Source organism: Nothobranchius furzeri, chromosome 6 (assembly GCF_043380555.1).
Source record: "Nothobranchius furzeri strain GRZ-AD chromosome 6, NfurGRZ-RIMD1, whole genome shotgun sequence".
Lineage (NCBI taxonomy): Eukaryota > Metazoa > Chordata > Actinopteri > Cyprinodontiformes > Nothobranchiidae > Nothobranchius > Nothobranchius furzeri.
Genome location: NC_091746.1, coordinates 37,785,293 through 37,803,638, shown reverse-complemented (window position 1 = coordinate 37,803,638; position 18,346 = coordinate 37,785,293). Strand labels below are relative to the sequence as shown.

Here is an 18,346-nt window from a genome sequence, read left to right as displayed (position 1 = left end):
CACGCACGCACACGCACACACACGCACAGACACACGCGCACGCACGCACGCACGCACACACACACACACACACACACACACACACACACACACACACACACACACACACACACACACACACACACACACACACACTCAGAAGTCATCGTCATCACATATGTCCAGATATACATCAAAGGCCTCTCTGTTACAGTTTCCATCCGGTGTGAACACGTATTTATGGAAAGTCCCATCCACGCATATAGCTGCAGGAGAAAAGACAGAACTAAGTCATGCAGACAGCAGGATGAGACACAGAGTTCAGACACCAGCGAGTGGAGAGGAAATGATGCTGCCATTAATACCTGAGATTAAACAGTCTTAATGAAGACACTTTTATTCTAAACCATCTTCGGCTTTTTGTCATTTCAATAATTCCTTAGAGGATGTCACAAATAAAGGACTTTGTTTTTGATCACAAGTAGATTTTTTATAAATGTGATTATTTCAGAGGTCAAATTTTTACTGTGTTAAATCTCGAGTTCCCTTTTCAAATGTTTTCATCTTCTCGGACCAACAAACCAGTCTGTATTGTGATCCAGCTCGTTTTACGTAGCTGGCAGAATCCCATCTGCTCCTGCCATCTGGACCCTGTCAGAGATTGACCTTCTAAAACCATCAATAAATGTTTCACGTATACTGTTGGATCAGCTCTGTGTGCAGAAAGAGCAGCAGAGAGACTCTCTAATTAACAGCGCAACATCAACAGCTCAAGTGGATCAGCAGCAATTTAGATCCCCAAAAACGATACTGACGATGGCTCATCCTGTTAGCTAATGTTGCATCAGATTTAAATGAATGGAGTTGTGAATGTTAGCTGATGCTAACAGAGAGGTGGAAGCTGTTCAGGTGAGAAAACAAGATAAAAAGAGAAGTCTGACTCAAAAAGCAGAATCTGAATCATCCATCCAGAAGATCGGGTTCCAGTCATTCTCAGTCCTGCAGCTCTTTAATGGTCTTTAATGGTGTGCTTTAAAAACAAATCTAATTCCTTGGACTTTATGGGTTGAATGAGTTCTAGTTTCTTTGTTTAGAAAAAAAAAGACCATCACGAGCAAAAAGAACAGGATAGAGGACCCCCTTTCTTCAGGAATGTTTGATGTATTGATTCAAGTTCACCATGGTGGACAAACAACCTATTTTTGTATTTATTTTTGACAATCTGAAACTCTTTTACGTGTTATTCACCAATGTAGTGAATTACAGGCAAACCCACACGATACTTCTATCTGTTTGGCGTCTACTATTGAGTCTGAAACAGGATTGGATGTTCATGAACTCTTCCACAGGTTGGCTGAATCAAAACACACCAACAGATGATCTCATCCACACACAGCAGGACAAAACAACACAGGAATCTAACTCTGTTTTCTCACCGATGACTGAGTTGACGTTCTTGGATGTGTTCTTTCCAAAAGCACAGATGCAGGCGCACTCAGCGGGCACCGTGAAGCTGGCCAGAGACCACTGGCTGTCCACGTACTGACCAATCACTGGGCCCACCTTCCCGACACGTGCCAAGCTGTAAGACAGGGAGCAGCAAAGCGGAGTTCAGTTCACCAGAGCTGTGTGGAGGTTAAAGCGGTCATGAAGAGCGGGTCAGGAACTGACGCTGAGCGGCGGTTGAGTTTGGTGTCTTTAAGAGCGAAGATGTGGACAGTTCCTTTATCGCTGGAGGCACACAGGAAGGACGAGTCGTGGCTGAAGTTAATGCTGAAAAAGGAAAAACACGAAGAGTGGCTCAGTAGTCCACTTCGTCATCAGGCCAAGCATAAAAGCTTCTCCAAAGCTTATATTGGTGTCGACAACCTCACAGCTGCTTGTTGGAAACTAAATGCTGTTTTCAACTTCTAACGCTTCATCATCCCTATTCTATGTTTATGTTTTGATTTAAATCTCTTGGGGAAGTTAAAATTTTCACTGATGGAGAAAATGCTCTTTATATAGATGAATGACAGTCCCCTGATTGGCCTGAGCAGGCTCTTTGATAACAGAGTAGCAGTTGTTGGTGAGATTCCAGTAAATTACACTGATATTAAAAAAAGACCAAAAATAAGCTGATTGCTCCAAAAAAAAAAAATCACAGACAATGATGCTGAATTATAATAAAGTCAAGAGCCCACTCTTATTAAGGTGTTAATATAAATCTATAGTTTTATGCTTTGAGCAGATACAACACCCAACGTAAAAACAAAGTCCGCCCTCTTTCCGTTCTAGGGTCTATAGATAACATAATCAATATTTGATCTGCATATCACGTTCTGAAATGATTTAAATCCACCCTCAAGTCTACAAAAACACACGGCAGAATCCATCATCTCATCACTAACTACAAAACAAAAACATGAAATCTGAGCGAGACAAATTCAAGTCCATGATCCAACAGCTTGTAGATCCTCCAACAGCAGCAGTAATTCTCAGAAGTCATTTCCTTCTGACGTTAAGTCTCTCACATGGTTCTGGACAAGTTCTGGTCCAGTACATTCAGGTTAGTGGACATCGGTTTTTGCTCAGCTCTCTTAAGAAGAAGACGTTTATTTATATAGCACCTTTTGCTGACAGAAGGTGCAGATCTGCTGCTGTGTTTGGGTTCAGTGATCTGTTTGGTGACCCAGTTTGGTCCAACCTTCAGCTGTCAGACAGGTGGACACTAGAACACTTCGCTCTCTCAGGAGGAGTTTGTGCTCGACTGAATGACTGGAAAGAGCCCAAACCATCACTCCACCACCACCGTACTGACAGCTGGGATGAGGCGTCTGTGCTGACATGATGTGTTTGGTATTCACCAGATGTGATGCAGTGCATTATAGGTAAACGTTGGTCTCATCTGTCTATAGGACACTATTCCAGACGTCCAGCAGCTCATCCAGATGAAACTTTCAAATCATGCTGCCATGTCCACTTAAAGAGGTTTTCTTCTGCAAATCTTTCAAACAAGCCAGACTTCTGTCATGACCTTTAACCTTGACCATAAGGTCTGGGATGAAGCAGTTTTTTAGTCATTTCTCTGACCTTCTGGGGAACTTTCTAGGGACATCTACTCCTAGCAAGTCTCAGCGGTCTTAAATTGTTTGTAACTTGTGAATTTTTGCAAATGACTTTTAACCTTGGCATTAGATTTGAATCATTTCACAACCTGGTGAAAACCAGATAATCATTACGAACCGATACATAAAAACTGTTTTAATGGGTTTTTACCACGTTGTACAGTTCACAGAGACTGAATAGCATAACAGAGAACAGCGAGTACCAGTAGAGGGTGGCGGGGTCGGTTCCTCTGCGCAGCTCCACCAGCTTGTCTCTGGTGGTGGTGTCAAACAGCCGGATGAGGGTTCCTTTACGAGAAGCAGAAGCAGCAACGCTGCCTGGCTGGTTCAGCGCCACGCAGGCTATCTCGCTCTGATGGGCGTTGATGGTAAAAGGGGCAGATGATGTGCCAGGCTTGGTGTTGGACAGGTCCTAAAAGGCAGAAACAATGTGTTGTTGTTCATCATTAACCCAAGGGCAGAGGGGTTGTGGTTGTAACTTACCACCAGCTGCAGGCTGCCACATTTATGGCCCGGAAAGACCAACAGCTGTTTCTCTAGACTGGGACACAAATCACACAGACCTGAAAGAAAAGGGTTTGGTGTAGTTAAACCAGCACATAGTGATGCAATACAAGAAAAGTAGAGCAGAGGTGTCACCTTTAGGGTTGTCTCTAGTGTCAAACTCAAAAAGTTTCACTGGGTTGTCTGGAAAACTGTAGACGTAGATCTTGTTTTTCAACACAATGATGATCCTACAAGAACAGATGTTATCGTGACCATGAGAGGATCACATTTAATGTGACTACACGGGAACAAGCAGCAGAAATTAAAAGCTGCGTGGAGAGGAAACTCACTTGTCACGCCTCATGCACACAGCCAGAACCGGTTTGGTGAAGGTGAACTCCAGCACCAGCTTGTCTTTGGGGTCTCGAGATTCTCGAGCATCGTCCCAGACCAGAACTGAAACAAGCAGAACAGTTTGTTTTTAACAATGAAAGCTCAAGTAAAAACAACCAAACAGAGTATAAACAACACTAATCTACAGGACTTCAAAAAAAACATTTAAGAAGTTATGGTAGCACACACCGGATATGTCAGAGAACCTGGGGTTGACCCCCCCTCCGACAACTGCCAGCAGGTTGGAGCGGTGCAACATGGAGCACAGAGCCACACTACCCACCTGCTCATGGTCTGCAAACACACAGACAATCTAACAAAAAAAAGCTACTGGGATATTAAATGTTGAAAAGCATCTGATTGGTTATTTTTATGCAACAATAAAAAAAATCTAATGAAACATTTTAAAATATCAGATGTTCACAAACACAATAAAATGTGCAAATAGCCACCCCCTCTGGACAAACACATGAACCACGAAAGCCTCTGATGACTCACCCAGGTGCCCCTTCTCCATCAGCGGCTCCACGTTGTAAATCCTGACACCCGTCTCCATAGAGCAGCAGAAACAGCCTGGTGAGGGGCAGAATTGCATCTGATTAGTTTGGTTGTTTTTACAAACAAAACTGCAAAGATTCACATAAAAATAAAGCTAATCACTTTAACCGTGGGTTGGTTTGGTTTACCAATCAGTTTAAAAAAAAACATAATTAATTCACTATTGAGGAAGTCTAGAAATCTAGGCGGACATCAGCAGAAATAAAATGCTCTGCATGTTAGCCACATTCCATTGGAACCTCTGCAACCCTGACCAGTCAGATGGCTAGCCAATCACAACACTATTGTTTGGTGGGCCAATCACAGCGCTAAATTGGTTTGGTGGGTGTGATGATGCAACGGAGTGAAACAACAAAAATGGCGACAGATCGTTTGAAACAGCTTTGGTATCAACTTTGGACTGTTTAGACTCGGGCTTTTCTCTGAGTCAAGAGCAGTTAGAAGTACTCAAATTCTTTATTTGAATGTATTTGTGTCGTTTTTGACAGTGGAGGGAGGACTGCCCCATTGACTAACATCCGTAGCGGTGAGTCCATCATGTTGTTCGTTGTCCAATAGCATGCAGAGACAGTTAGAAAGACAATTGTAGATTCTGTCCCATGACTGAGATCTGTCTATGGGTCGTGGCCAGACGACATAAGCCTTTTAGAAAACAATGCCGCCAATTTGCTGCAACGTTGAGCCGGCATCAGGGAGCCTTAGGTCATTTCTAAGTGGTCAGACCATGGCGGTAATGTGGCACAATCATGTCTTTTTTTTTTTTTTTACAGAGGATGACGTGATAACCATAAAAATGGGATATGCGGGCGGTCTCTGCACTGTCAGGGACTTCCGTGTAACTTGAACATTACTTGTTTTTTTATTGTGATAGAATCCACCCTCATTAAGTTTTTAAGCAAGCCGCTCTTAAATGTGTCTGTCCTCTACAATTCCTGTGCAGTCTCTGGTGATCTAAGCTCCAGCTCTACAGAAAGAAGCTCCTGGAGCACTGCATCGCTTCAGTTTATCATCTCAGCTGATTCTGCTTACAAAAGCCAAACTTACAGTCTATGTTTACTTTCATTTTCAATAAAATAACCAGCCGGAGCTCAGCAGTAACTCCCCACGTGATCATGACACCTCCCTCTGTTGTGGCAAGGCATAATATGCATTCACAAGTCTGGCGTTGTTTTCAGGTTCGATGCTGGCTCAGATCCTCTCTAACTGGTTTCTTAAACATGAATTCACTGGACTAAAGTGGTCTCCAAATTCAGCAGATTTCAATGTAGTCCAGAACCTTTGAAATATGGTGAAGATTTACATTATGGAAGAGCAGCTGCTAAATCTGCAGCATCAGTATGGTCAACGCTCAGCACCCCTAAAATGTGAGAATTAAAAATGTTTATTTTTACTATATGTTTTTAAAAGACACTTACAATAAAAATAAAGCATACAGTACTTGGTTGAAAAGTTATACTTCAACAACAAAAAGCAGTAAACATCCCCTGCCTCAAAAGTGGTTTGTTCCCGTTCACCTTCTGCTTTTGGGGAAGAGAGTCAGGGATCACTAACCTAGGGCCTTTGAACCTGGACTAGATTATTGTAATAGCAGAATCTGTAAAGTCCTTCAGTATATTTGTTCTGTGTGTTGAATGTGTAAAGTTTGTGATTTGTGAAACCTTTTTTTTTTATTTGTGGAAGATAGTTTTGCTTTTATTTTACAAATGTGGCAATGACGTTGTGCTAAAATGTACAAAACTGAAACTAATCTTTCCTGGATGGGCAGCTCTCTGGGTGCTCAGCGCCCCCAAACCTCTGATGTTAGAATCGCCCGAGTCACACTTAAGAAAGTTCTGATGGGAAAAGACAGCATGACAGATGAAGACAGCATGATAGATAGATAGATAGATAGATAGATAGATAGATAGATGATAGATAGATAGATAGATAGATATAGCATCTTTCTGTTTCAACTGGAAGATCTATAACAAGCTGAACCGCATATAGTCAACAAATCAGTTTACTTCTATGTAAAAGATACTTTCAGTTCTAATAGCTCTTTTTGGGCACATTCATATTTTTGTATTTAAATTAATGAAACCATCGCTGTGTTAATGCAATAAATCAGGTCAGAAACTTACTCTGGTCCTGGTTGAACTGCAGGCTGTTGACTCCTCTCTGCTGAGCCATGGCTGCTAACCCTTTGGTACCGAGTTATTCTCACCTAACTACAGCTTCAGAGAGAACCAGAGGACAACCTGGGACAGAGGACACACACACACACTCACACACGGAGACACAAATGTCGTGTTTTCAGCTGGCAGTCTGAGCTGCTGTCAGGTTAGCAGCGGCTAGCTAGCATTAGCTTCAGTTAGGCCAACAAGCATAGAACAAACGTCAGAAGAGTCTAAATCTGCGTAGAAACACGAAGTCTAACCATGAAAACGGAGTCAAAATGGATAGATTTTCAATTAGCACGTCCAGAAACGAATAACAACAATGTTGCAAGATGATTTGTTTTTGTTTTCTGGGAAGTTACGTCACTGGCACGTGCTTCCGGTTTAGTTCCGCTTTCTTTTCTCTTAAAAAATGTGATCAACCAATTAAATTAATTTCCTTTGTAGTAATAAAAATAAACTAATGGTTTACTGTTTCTCCTTAGAAGGAAAACCAAAAAAAGTTCAAATATTTATTGTTATTTCTTTTCTTGTTTTCTGATAAAAGCCACCATTAAATAGAATAGAATAAAGACTTTATTGATCCCACTGTGGGGAAATGTTCTTGTTACAGCAGCACCAACACTTAAGAGAATAATTTGAAGATAAATAATAGCAAAGGTACATGTATTTATACATAGGCAGTATTATTGTAACCTTCGACCGCTAAAAACCACAAATAAAAATGAGAAACTTGGATTCTAGAACTATGTAGCATCCTGTAGGGAACACAGACATACTATGTAAATCTGGTATTGCACAAGAATTGAACACATACTGAGTATTGCATTGATGTTATTGTGTAACAGGATAATGCCTGCACCAGTTAAACGGAGGAGTTGTACACTATACTGCAGAGGAGATGAATGACTTATGGTCTGTTTTACATCTGGGATATCAGCAGAACAAAATCATGGCATGGAGATGACTTGTTGATGCCACAATTTCTCATTTCTGGTCTCCACAGTGGAATGCAGTGGGTGGGAGGTATTTTTTTTTAAAGATGGAGGTAATCTTCCTCAGCATCCTCCTGTCACACGTCACTTCATCTGAATCCAGTGGGCATCACAGAACCGAGCTAGGTCAAGGTCAATTTTATTTATAGAGTGCGTTTACAGCAGACAAGCTACACCCAAAGCACTGTACAAGGTAAGACAAATCAAGATACAACAGATCAACAATAAAAACCTAAAACAAGATGAGCACACAACAGTCACAATCTGTAATGAAAACTTTTAAAAACTATTAAGATGCTCAAGTCAACCTGCATTAAAAGCCAAATAAAAAAAGTGTCTTAAGAAGGGATTTAAAATGCTCTAGATTCTGTGTGGTCCTGATGTTGAGAGGTAGCTTGTTCCACAGTTTGGGCCCAACCACAGAGAAAGCTCTGTCGCCGCGAGTCTTGTGGCGGGTTTTTGGAACTGTTAAAAGAGCTTGAGAGCTGGACCTCATGGTTCTGGCAGGGACGTAAGCGGACAGCAGCTCAGAGATGTAAACTGGGGCCAGGCCGTGAAGGGATTTAAAAACAAAAAGTAAAAATTTGAAACGGATCCTGTAAGAGACAGGAAGCCAATGGAGAGAGGTCAGAACCGGAGTTATGTGATCCCACTTGCTGGTTCCAGTCAACAAGCGAGCCGCTGCATTTTGGACCAGCTGAAGTCGGTGTGGGGAGGACTGGTCCAGGCCAGAATACAGGGAGTTGCAGTAGTCCAATCGGCAAGACACAAACAGGTGGATGACATGTTCGAGGACATTAGCAGGAAGGTATGGCTTCACCTTTGCTATCTGCCTTAAATGATAAAAACCTGATTGGACCACTGCACTCACCTGTCTGTGAAGATTAAAAGAACCGTCTAAAAACACACCAAGGTTTTTAACACAGGGTTTTAGAAAACCAGAAGAAGGACCAAGAGGACCAACAACATTGTTTAAAAGATTAGGACTGCCAAATACTAAAATTTCAAATTTTTGATTGTTAAGCTTAAGAAAATTCATGGACATCCATTGTTTGATGCTTTTTAAGCTTTCCAGTAATGAGCCAATTGACCTGGCATCACTAAGTGGCAAATAGATCTGAAGGTCATCAGTGAAACAGCGAAAAGTAATTGTGTACTTCTCAAAAATAGAGCCTAAGGGAAGCATATACAAAGAAAAAAGTGCTGGACCCAAAATGGAGCCCTGAGGCACCCCACATGTCAGAGGTGCTGTTTTCAAGGTAAAAGGTCCTAGATTAATGGAAAATGACCTCTTGTGAAGGTAGGATTTAAACCACTGGAGAACAGCACCTCGGAGACCAGCGCATGACTCTAGGCGGGACAACAAGATGCCTGATCAACAATGTCAAAAGCAGCTGACACATCAAGTAAAACCAAAGCTGCTGACTGGCCTGAATCAGCAATTAAAAGAAGATGATCAAAAACTCTTAAAAGAGCACTTTCAGTGCTATGACGGGGCTTAAAACCTGACTGAAATTTTTCTGAAATGTTGTTAAGGGACAAGTAGTCCTGGAGCTGAGAGTAAACAACTTTTTCAAGAACCTTAGACAGAAAAGTCAGTTTTGAAACTGGCCTAAAATTAGAGAGAACAGTCTGGTCAAGATTTGGCTTTTTGAGAAGAGGCTGAACAATGGCCTGCTTAAAACACTGGGGAACACGACCTGAAGAAAGGGAAGTATTAATTAACTTAAGGATGAATGAATGAATGAATGAATGAAATCTTTATTTCGAACATTATAATAAGAATAAAAATAACTATTATAACAATAACAACAAAGTCATTGTAGACATAAAAAATAAAATCACACTGATAATCACACAAAAATTTAATTATCATATTCTGTTCGAAAAGGAGTAGGAGGAAGCTAGAGCTTATTAAATCCTACCCCCCTTTTCCCATTTGTTCTAGATCAAAAGGAACAATGTCGTTCTCCTAATTCATCATAAATTTTCTATATTCATCTATAGTCAAATGGCCCATGCAAAATAGTTCCACATACCTTTTCCATTTAACCACCACACACATCATTTAACATTCCGTACTACACATACTTACAACACACCCCATTTTCTTTTGTACACTTACACCCTCACATAACTCATTGGATCTTTTTGAGTCAAAATCTCTCTTCCTCCCTGTACCTCATGAAGACCATATTTTTGTACCACTTTCTAAATTGGGTCATACTTGGACATTGCTTTAAATCACTATTTAATCCATTCCATAATTTTACCCCACAAACGGAGATGCACTGACTTTTTACTGTTCGTCGCACAGACGGGTATTTTAAATTCCATTCCTCTCTCAAATTATATCGTTTATCTCTATATAAGAAATACTTTTGTATATTACCAGGGAGTAGTTTGTCATTAGCTTTAAACATTAGTTGTAATGTCAAGATTTGAACAAGGTCAGTAAACTTTAATACTCGTGATTTCAAAAACAGGTTGTTAGTATGATCTCTATAGCCCGCTTTATTAATAATTCTGATGGCTTTCTTCTGTAATATTATTACAGGGGCGACGGTGGCACAGGAGTTATGTGCTCGCCCCGTAATCGGAAGGTTGCAGGTTCAAGCCCCGCTCAGTCTGTCGCTGTCGTTGTGTCCTTGGGCAAGACACTTAACCCACGTTGCCTGCTGGTGGTGGTCGGAGGGACCGGTGGCACCAGTGCTTGGCAGCCTCGCCTCTGTCAGTGCGCCCCAGGGCAGCTGTGGCTACATTGTAGTTCATCCCCACCAGTGTGTGAATGTGTGTGTGAATGTGTGAATGACTGATTGTGTTGTAAAGCACCTTGGGGGGGTTCCAGGACTCTAGAAGGCGCTATATCAAATACAGGCCATTTACCATTATTGGTGATAATGTAGTTTTATAAGTGTTGCCCCAGACCTCTGCACAATAATTTAAATATGGTTACACCAGTGCACAGTATAACATGTGAAGTATATTGCGATCCAGGAAATGTTTCACTTTATTTAATATGGAAATACTTCTTACAGTTTTGTTGTGAATATGTTTTATATGTTATTTCCAACTAATTTTATCATTCATTATAACACCCAGAAATTTATAATGATTCACCCTTTCAATAGTTACACCATCAATATTCATCACAATTTCGGTGTTTATTTTGTTATTCCCAAATAACATGTATTTTGTTTTACTTAAATTCAATGATAATTTATTTTTATCAAACCATTTTTTTACTTTAAACATTTCTGCAGAAAGTATTTCCGTTAGTTCGTTTAATTCTTCCCCTGAACAAAAAATATTTGTGTCATCAGCAAACATTACAAACTTTTATATTTCTGAAACCTTACAAAATATCATTAATATATAGAATAAATAACTTTGGACCCAATACTGAACCCTGTGGTACACCACAAGCAATGTCCAAGTATGTTGACGAAAACTGTCCCACTTTCACAAATTGCTTCCTGTGACTCAAATAACTTGTTAACCATTCAAAACAATCCCCCTAATCCCGTACAATTCTAATTTGTTAATTAAAATGCTATGATCAATTGTGTCAAAGGCCTTCTGAAGATCCAAAAAAATTCCCACAGCAAAATGTTTACGATCTATTGCATTTGTGATTTCCTCAACAGTGTCCATTAATGCTAATGAAGTTGATCTATTAGATCTAAAGCCATACTGACTATCTGATAATATCATACATTTATCCAAAAATAAATCCAATCTTTTACTAAACAATTTTTCTAGTATTTTTGAGAATTGTGATAGTAATGAAACAGGCCTGTAATTAGTGAAGCTATGTTTATCTCCAGTCTTGAACAGTGGCACCACTTTAGCTATTTTCATCTGGTTTGGAAATGTTCCAGTTAAAAATGATAAATTACAAACATAGGTAAGTGGTTTTACAACACCCCCAATAACATTTTCATTGTTTTGCTGTCGATATCATTATAATCAGTTTATATTTTACTTTTGCATTTATTTACTAAATGTATGATCTTCATTTCTTCCACTGCTGTGAGGAACATAGAACAGGGATTTTGCTCAATCAAATTATTAGTACTGTTGTTCATTGACAAAGCATCTGGTATTCGTTTTGCCAGTTTCGGCCCAATATTAACAAAAAAGTTATTAAATCCATTGGCTATATCCCCCATATTTTCTATCTTAGTATTATTATCAAAAAATACTCTGGGTAATTATGCTGTCTTGACTGATTTTTTTTCATAATACTGTTAGTGTGTCCCATATTCTTTTTATATTCTTTTTATATATAATTATCCTTTTACTATAGTATTCCTTCCTATTTTTTCTAATAATATTTGCTAACTTATTTTTATATTTTTTATATTTAGATTTTGCCTCTTCTGTTCTTTGCTGAATGAGGATGAAGGAACCAACACTGTCAAACACTTTTTTTTTTGCATAAAAGATGGAAGACAGTCCAAGGGGCAATAAGAAGATCTCAAGTGGTGAACAATATCTGATAATTCCTCTAAAGAGACAAGTTCAAATTGGCACCAGGAGGAAAAGCACTGAGGAAAAGAAATAAGGTCAGAAACAGAAAAAAATGAAATAGAGGACCTAATCTCCTGGACTTTATCTAAGAAAAAAGCCTGGACTTTGTCACATAAATTTTGTGATGGAGGAACTCCACTGTCATTTCTTGGATTAACAATACTGTTAAAAACTTTGAAAAGAACCTGGGGTCTATGGCTGTTTGCGGATACCAGGTTACAAATAAACTGAGATTTAGCTGATTGAACACAGTTTTGAAAAGCAGATAAACGTTCCCGCAGCGACTGCAAAGACACATGCAAACCGTCCTTTTTCTACTTCCTTTCAGCGCGTCGGCACTCATGTCTGAGTGCACAGGTGGCATCATTCAGCCATGGCTCGGATTTTGATGTAGAGCACATCGCTTTAAGTGGAGCTACAGAGTTTAAAATGTCAGAACATGTCCTATTAAAACAGTCTGCTAGATCTTCGACACAATCCAACGAAGAATCAATTACTCCAGAATTTATAAAAGCAGCAGAAAAATCCGACACAGCCGTATCATCCAGAATTCTTCTCCACACAGGAGCAGGGTTCTTCATCACAGGGCAGTGCAGTTCAACAGTAAAAAGAATGGGAAAGTGGTCAGAGATCCCAAGATCAGTTATATCAGCAATGTTGATGTCCAAACTATATGATAATACCAAGTCCAGGATGTGACCTTTCTCATGTGTCGGTGCAGTGACCCACTGAACCAGTTAAAAGACTGTAAAACATTTAAAAATTCCTTGACCAAGGTTTTTTTTATCATAGCACAGATGAATATTAAAATCACCAACAATTAAAAACGAGTCAGATTTAAGTACCACCCCTGTCATAAAGTCAGAGAACTCTTTGATGAAGTTTCTGTTTATCTTTGGAGGCCGGTAGATGAGCGCACAGAGCACTGGTGGAGCCAGATGCAGCTCAAAAAGCTGGCATTCAAAAGCTGTAAAGTACTCCGTCTGAGCGAAAATTATTATTATAAATAGTAACCAAGCCTCCACCTCTACCAGAGATCCGAGGGGTGTTAAAGAAGGAACAGTTTGGTGGTACAAGTTCAGAGAGGGGCATAGACTCACCGCTCTGGATCCACGACTCCGTCAAAAACATAGGATCAAGCTGATGGGTCTTAAAAAAGTCATTCAATAAAAGCGTTTTGTTTACCAGCAATCTGGCTTTTAGTAGAGCCATCCGGATGGTAACATCCACATTTAAATCCAGAGTACGAGGCAAGGTGCGAAGGTTGGATAAATCCACGCTGTCTACTGTGATGTGGCCGCTTGGAGCGATGAGTGACAATCAGCTGAAACGCCAGCTGGTAGTCGCCAGGCATAACTGAGCAGATCCATCGAAAGGTAAAATCCAACATGCCTGAAGTTCCATAGGTGGCAAGTCGAGTGGTTCTTAGTCTCACCAGCAGGCCAGCGCGCTTTTTGTGTTTCCTAGGAGGCCTTTTCCAAGGAGAACAAGGGATGAGACGTGACTGGTTAGGTGTGGCAGTGACAGGTGGAGGAGAAACGTTGGAAGACTGTCCTCCCGCTGAGCGAGTGTTCCAAAGTAGCTCGTAAGACGCCTTGATCTTGAAAAGTGACTGGCAATTATAAACAATAAGACTTGAGACATCTCGAAACAGTGGAAATAATACACATAGTTTCTTTCTGTCTCGGTCGGAGCTGCCTGCACCCCATCAGACCACAGCAGAGTGCATAACTTGGCATTAACTCTGAAGAACCTCAGCCTCCTCAGGGAGCAGACGTGGTTTTGGCCCTCCTTCTACAGAGCATTTGTGTTGTTGGACCAGTTCAGCAGGTGGTTATGGTCACACCAGTCCACAAAGTCCGTGATAACTGACCTGCACTCCTGGTCATTCCCCTCAGACGCACAGCCGACAATGGCCGAGTCATCAGAGAACTTCTGGAGGTGACAGCTGCTGGTGAATAGAAAGCGTGAGAGCACCATGCCCTGTGGAGCTCCAGTACTGCACACAACCACCTCAGATGTACAGTTGTGCAGCCTCACATACTGTGGCCTGTTGGTGAGGTAGTTGATGGTCCATGCAGTCAGATGTTCGTCCACTCCTGCACCCCTCATCTTCTGCTGCAGTAGACACAGCTGGATGGTGTTGAAGGGATTTGAGAAGTCGAAGCACGTGATTCTCACAGTGCATTTTTGCATCTCAAGTTGAGTCAGAGCCCGGTGCTGCAGGCAGATGAGAGCGTCCTTCAACCCTGTGTTTGGTTTATATGCAAATTGCAGTGGGTATATTTCCGGGCTCACCACTGAACGTAGATGGGTAAGGATGAGCCTCTCCGTATAGTCTTCATCAGATGGGAGGTCAAGGTGACAGGTCTGTAGTGGTCTGGTTCCCTAGGATGTGATATTTTGGGAACTGGGACCACACAGGAGGTCTTCCACAGGATGGGGACCTGCTCCAGCTGAAGGCTCAGGTTGAACATGTGCGTGACCAGTTGACAAAGCTGGTCAGCACAAAGCCACCTCATCTATCACTCTCTGGGTCTAAAAACACATTCAATCTTAAAATCTGATGATGCCATTAAATAGACGGAACAAGCTCAGAGAATTTTAGCTTGAAAACAGTTATTGCTGCAAATACAGAGAACCGGATTTAGTCAGCATTCATAATGGCAATTGTTTTAAATTTATCAAAAACGTTTGAACATTAGAGCAACCTTTTATTTATAAACTTAGCTGGAATCATAAATGGAAGATGAACCATTCTATTAAAAATCAGAGCATGTTTATGTAACTGAAACAACTCGGACACAAGCATTCCTTAATGTTCTTGATTTTAGTCAGATCAAAACAGTGTGTTCCTGTGACTGTCTGTGCTAGTTGAAAGCCACTATTGCTATTATACTTAAAGCAGGGCAGCTGGATTTGACTGGCAGACAGCAACCTAATAACTAAAAGGTTTACAGAAAAATGTATTCACAAATTCTGGGTGTCTGCAAAATATGTGGAGCAGTTTGTACAAATAGTTTCCAGAAATTCACTTACGTTTTTCAAATGATTTGAAAGAAGTGAATGAGGAGGAAATGTAAAAATCGTATTCCCAGGGTTACAGGTCAGTGTGTTCTTTGAGGAGATGACACATGCCAGAGAGCGAATAGAGGCACGCAGAGAATACACTTCTTCATTAAAGTGTTTTTATAAAGAAGCTAAACGCAGAGTCAGGCCGAAGGCTGCACAATATGGCAAATTCTTTTAACTACTGACTACTTACCATAACAATACAAGTGGACAATGCTCTTTCATGCTTTTGTGTGAAGGCTCTTTTAAAGAAAAGATAATGAGTGCAATGAATAAATCCTAATTGTTAGTTATGCATGAATAATTACAGTCATGAAAAAAATAGGTTCATGCTCTTTTATTTGTTAGTTTGTACTTATTAAATGAAAATAAAATAACTAACTGTCACCAAATCCTAAAATACAACACACACTGTGTTATTATTTATTGGACATAAATAAAATGGAAAATATGTGTGTGGGAATAGCTATCCTGCAGCATCCAGAGGGTAAAAACGGTTCAGCATCAACCAAGAGCTGCTGATCTGATGTATTGATGATCTGATCATCATTAGTGTGACCATTTCTGGCCTGGAGCATCCAGGTGTGTGTAAGTACAATTTGATAGAACAAAGTCATTTTGATACTAATCAGTCCCTCCTATTTGGAGTGACCAGGGCAACTTAGGCAAGGTTGCAACTAGTGCAAAATGCAGCAACAAAATTATCTGGTGGTAAAAAAAATCAATCTGACCATGTTTTCCCGGTCTTGGAATCTCTGCACTGGCTGCCTGTGGATTTCCGGATTCATTTTAAAGTCCTTTTATTGTTTTTTAAATCGTTAAATGGACTGGCTACTGCACATTTGCAGACACTGATGCATCCATATACACTGGTACGGGCACTCCTCTCAGACAAGAGTCCCCTATACTCACTGTTCCTAGGACTCGTTTAAAGACAAGAGGAGACAGGGCTTTTTCCGTGTAGGCCCAAAACTCTGGAATAAACAGGTTGAGCGGGTTGTTCAGTAATCAGAAGGTTGCAGGTTCGACCCCGGCTCTGGACAGAGAATTCTGCTGTTGTGTCCTTGGGCAAGACACTTAACCCACCTTGCCTGCTGGTGGTGGTCGGAGGGACCGGTGGTGCCTGTGCTTTGCAACTTCTTCTCCGTCAGTACGCCCCAGGGCAGCTGTGGTTACATCGTAGCTCATCCCCATCAGTGTGTGAATGTGTGTGTGTGAATGGATGAATGATACAGTGTAGTGTAAAGAGCTTTGGAGTCCTTACACTGAGAAGCGTTATATTAGTCATTTATCATTTATAAGTTACCCTTTAATAATAAAAGGGTAGCTTTTATTATATACATATATAAATTTGCCATACACATATATACATATATATATATACCCTTTATATATATATATATATATATATATATATATATACATACACATATACGTGTGTGTGTGTGTGTATGAAAGAGAGAGAGAGAGAGAGAGAGAGAGAGAGAGAGAGAGAGAGAGAGAGAGAGAGAGAGAGAGAGAGAGAGAGAGAGATAACTGACTCCTAAACCTGCTGATTGGCTTCCTTTCTCCACCCAGTTTAATGAGTTAGCTCACTTTTAACCTTTTAGCCTGATTTCCTCAGCTAACTGACAGTGGAGGAGATCATTTGGCATTGATGAGGCCTTTATGTTGAACTGCAGGTTGCTCACTTCCATTATATCATTGCTGCCCTATTAGATGGTGTCAGAAAATTTAATGAACTGCTGTTTGAGCTTCCCTACATATTTTGTCATCTTCACAACAGAGCAAATAAAAGACTCTTAGACAATAAAAGCCCCATACCATACTGACTAGAATCCATGATGACTATACTATGTTGACGGAGAGTGCTCAATCTTCCCAAGTCAAATGTAACGAGCAAGAGGTTTTACTTTAATCATTCTGGGTTGGCTCCAGACCCTTAACAGCAATGGTTAATCAGAAAACAGGACTTAATGTGGCCAGCCTCACTGAAATGACTGAAAAATGTTCTGACCATTTGTACTTTTAACAACTTAGTGCAGTAAATAAATATCCCTTAATATGTTGCCTTAAAAACATGAATACAATTCTTTAGGTGGGTTTTGGTGAAAAAGTGATGTGATGCAACTAGTTTTTGGAAAAACCTCCATTTGGAAAAAGGAGTTTATTTCTGACCAAGCAAAACAAGCTAAATGCTAGTCTGATCAGTGCCAGTTACAACACGTTATATTTAATGTTATCTTATTATTTATATGGAATTATGTGATATTATGCAGCAGAATTTCATTAAGTTCAATTCAAGTTTATTTATTTATATAGCACCAAATCACGACAAGAGACGTCTCAAGGCACTTCACATGGTAAACATTCCAATACAGGTCAGTTCATTAAGCCAAAAAGTTTCCTATATAGGGAACCCAGCAGATTGCATCGATTCACTGACTAGTGTCAGTGTCTTTACAGCAATCCTCATATAAGCAAGCATGCAGCGACAGTGGAGAGGAAAACTTTAGCTTTGAAGTTTGCTACTGTTGCTCTCCTCGCTGGAATTTTATTTCTTCCAACATTGAATTGTACAACAATTTATGTAAATGTTAAGATTGTAAATTGCCAATTTAAGAAACTGCTATTCAAATTTTGAGATCTTAATTGTTTTTAGACACATAAAGCCAGGCTATATGGTGACTAGCTCTTAGCTTGTCTGCCCAACCAGAAATAAACTTTATTTCTCCTAACTAAGGTAATAAAAATATTGTTTAAACTGTTCATGCCCTTTCCACAGAAACCCAAATATGAAATACTGCCATCTTAAAGACATTTTCCACAACAGTTGTTTTTCCTTTCCATTATCTTGTTTTAAATTTCCAATAAAAACTACAAATATTTCTTGATTTTCTTTTTACCCTTCCCAATTTTTTTTATGAATAAAATGCTACTTTTTAAACCAGCCCTAAAAAATAGCAAGTGTTCTCAACAAGGGCGTCAGTTTGTTTTCAGAGTTGCTGGGGACAATAACCATACACTTGACTGGGGTTTAAAAATTGCTAGGGACAATAAAGTAGGC

General features: G+C 40.1%; 1 protein-coding gene across 2 annotated transcripts; it reads right to left on the bottom strand.

Annotated features, from left to right (window-relative positions):
• wdr45 (WD repeat domain 45) lies at positions 1-7,070 on the bottom strand. 2 transcript variants are annotated; one of them, XM_015973859.3, is made up of 11 exons: positions 6,940-7,070; positions 6,644-6,760; positions 4,464-4,538; positions 4,155-4,259; positions 3,923-4,028; positions 3,726-3,820; positions 3,570-3,649; positions 3,290-3,498; positions 1,651-1,752; positions 1,416-1,561; positions 1-245 (listed from the first exon to the last, which is right to left on the bottom strand). In XM_015973859.3, the coding sequence occupies exons 2-11, from the start codon at positions 6,690-6,692 to the stop codon at positions 136-138; spliced, it is 1,077 nt and encodes a 358-aa protein (XP_015829345.1). In that variant the 5' UTR covers positions 6,693-6,760; positions 6,940-7,070; the 3' UTR covers positions 1-135. The 2 variants fall into 2 exon arrangements, with proteins under 2 accessions (XP_015829345.1, XP_070408822.1); XM_070552721.1 differs by lacking the exon at positions 6,940-7,070 and having other exon boundaries at positions 6,644-6,819.
• Positions 7,071-18,346: the final 11,276 nt, after the last annotated feature.